Genomic DNA, 2366 nt, shown 5'->3' on the forward strand with positions numbered 1-2366 from the left:
CGTGCACTCGTTAGTTAGTAAAATTACTTTATGTTTGTAATTTGGAGTCAGTATGGGTTTAGTCATAGAAGGTTTTTAGGCAGGGTAGTAAAGTGATCAGATCTAAGTTTTAAGAAATAACTCAGTCTGCAGTTGGGAGATCAGCCTGAAGGTGGAAAAGTATGGATGCAAGAGAGGTAGTGTTAGCTATATCAATTTTTAAGGATGTTGGTAATATTTAGGAAAAGGTTATGTAGAACACAATTTAAAACTGGAGAGAATGGAGAAGAAAATGGTGTGACATTTTTATACAATGGAGAATGATGTACATTAGTTCTGTAACAATATAGAACTTATAAAAACATGGCTAAAATAATTAGTCAACCAATCAGTAAAATAATTCCATTCCTCATTGTGTTTACAACACAAATACCTGAAACTGGGTAACTTTTAAGAAAATGAAATTTATTGCTTACAGTTTTGGACACTGTAATGGGATGTCCAAACTCCAGGGAACACATCTTGTAAGGGTCTTCCTTGGCAGTAAGTCAGAGATCTCACATGGCAAAATGGTGGAGCAGAGAGAGAAAGAGCTCATGTGATCTTCTTTTGAAGGCCTCAGGATCACACCCATGACCATGATTACTGATCTGTTCATTGCAGCAAAGTCCTCAGAATCTAATCACCTCTTCAAGGCCTTACCTTTCAATTACCATGATAGGATTTCCCACTTTCTTAATAGTGACAGTGGCGATCAAGCTTCTAATACATAAAATTTGAGGGACATAATTCAATCCATATCACTCATGTCTTTCGAATAGTATTAAAAATACACTATTTAAAGCCAGCAATACTTCTTGCATATCTTCTTTGCTCTTCCCTCATTTTCTTAAACCATATTCTCTGAAGTCTTTCTTTTACCTAGTCCTCTTCCTCCCGCAATCTACAGCTTTTCTCTCATTTTCTTTCTTTCCCTTATCTCAGCTCTTCAGTAGATAGCATTGACACTTTTTTTTTTTTTTAAATAAGACCTTCCCCTTTACTTCTGCCTTTTCATCTCACTTTAAAGAATTATAAGACTTAGGGGTGAGAGTGAGGGAAGGTTGTGGCAAAGAAGTTAGGAAATTCAGCTGACAGCTATAGGATTTGTGTTGATGGGCTAAGGAAGGGTAAAAGTCTGCTAACATTTGCACAGTAATAAACTTTGTCCCATACAAAATGAGGCATTGGCCATGAAGCAAATCACCCTTTTTGAAGCATTTATGACTGCAAAAGTCAGCAAGAAAGAGAGCCCTTCACAAGGTAGGGTAAGAAAGAGTCCAGAATCCTTAAATCCAAGGGAGGAGAGAGCTTGAAAAAATGAAGAGTTGTTGTTCAATACAGTTGACCAATTGGCTGAAAAATCAGAGTGCAGCATGGCTGTGTTGGTTTATTCATTCAACAGATTTTTTTTTTTTTTTTTACAATTTTTACTTAAAATGTACAATGCATTTGATCACAGTGAAAACAAAGATTACATCTTTTGGCTTACAATAAAAAAATTGATTATTTAGTGAGTAATTTAGACTGCTTATTGATCAATACCTGAATATTCAATTTAGTAATTAGGGACACTCTTCCATTATATACACCAGATACACCAAGAAGAGAACTTAGTCCTGTGAAGGTGATATTTAAATTATAATGTCTTAACACAGATCTTTTGATTGTATTAAAATTAAAGTAAATGTTTACCCAGATGATTTCAACAAAATAAATCTACCTCAAATAACTGAGTGGCAGAAAGTTTAATTAACAAAATCAGTTCCCAAAATATGTGGAATTGGATAAAGGTTGAAAGGAAGCTATTGAATTCAGCTATTACTGAATTTTGTTTATTAGTGACATTTGGCAGACCAGTTTCCGGAAAAAGTTGCTGGGAAAAGAAAGACAGCTGAGGCTTAAGGATGAAGAAGAACCAGCAACTATACAGACTCCCAACTTAATAGATCTTACTCGAGATCCCTGGTCTTTTGAAAAAAGATCTTGGCTTGACCCATGTGCTTTTTTATTGCTTCTTTTATCTCTTTATTCCTCAGGCTATAGATAATGGGGTTGAAGAAAGGGGACAAAACTGCAAAGGCCAGAGCAATGGCTGTATCCCAGAATAAAGAATAGGTGGCAGAGAAGCGTAGATACATGAGAGCCACATTGCCAAAGAACAGAAAAAAAACAGTGAGGTGAGAGACACATGTGGAAAACGCTTTGCGTCGGCCTTCAGCTGAACGAATACGTAGAATCACAGCCACAATACCAACATAGGACATTGAAATGAGCATCACAGCCGTAATAATCTCTACTGCATGGACAATATCCACTACCTGTATCATGATGATGGCTTGTGTGTC

General features: G+C 36.2%; 1 protein-coding gene across 1 annotated transcript in view; it reads right to left on the minus strand.

Annotated features, from left to right (window-relative positions):
• Window positions 1–1970: 1970 nt before the first annotated feature.
• LOC103601621 (olfactory receptor 6K2-like) overlaps window positions 1971–2366 on the minus strand; it is a 2194-nt gene continuing 1798 nt past the window's right edge. Inside the window, 1 exon segment of the mRNA XM_008586052.1 lies at window positions 1971–2339. Within this exon segment, the coding sequence (XP_008584274.1) occupies window positions 1971–2339 (369 nt within the window).

This window comes from Galeopterus variegatus, unplaced genomic scaffold (assembly GCF_000696425.1).
Source record: "Galeopterus variegatus unplaced genomic scaffold, G_variegatus-3.0.2 Scaffold3812, whole genome shotgun sequence".
NCBI classification, from domain to species: domain Eukaryota; kingdom Metazoa; phylum Chordata; class Mammalia; order Dermoptera; family Cynocephalidae; genus Galeopterus; species Galeopterus variegatus.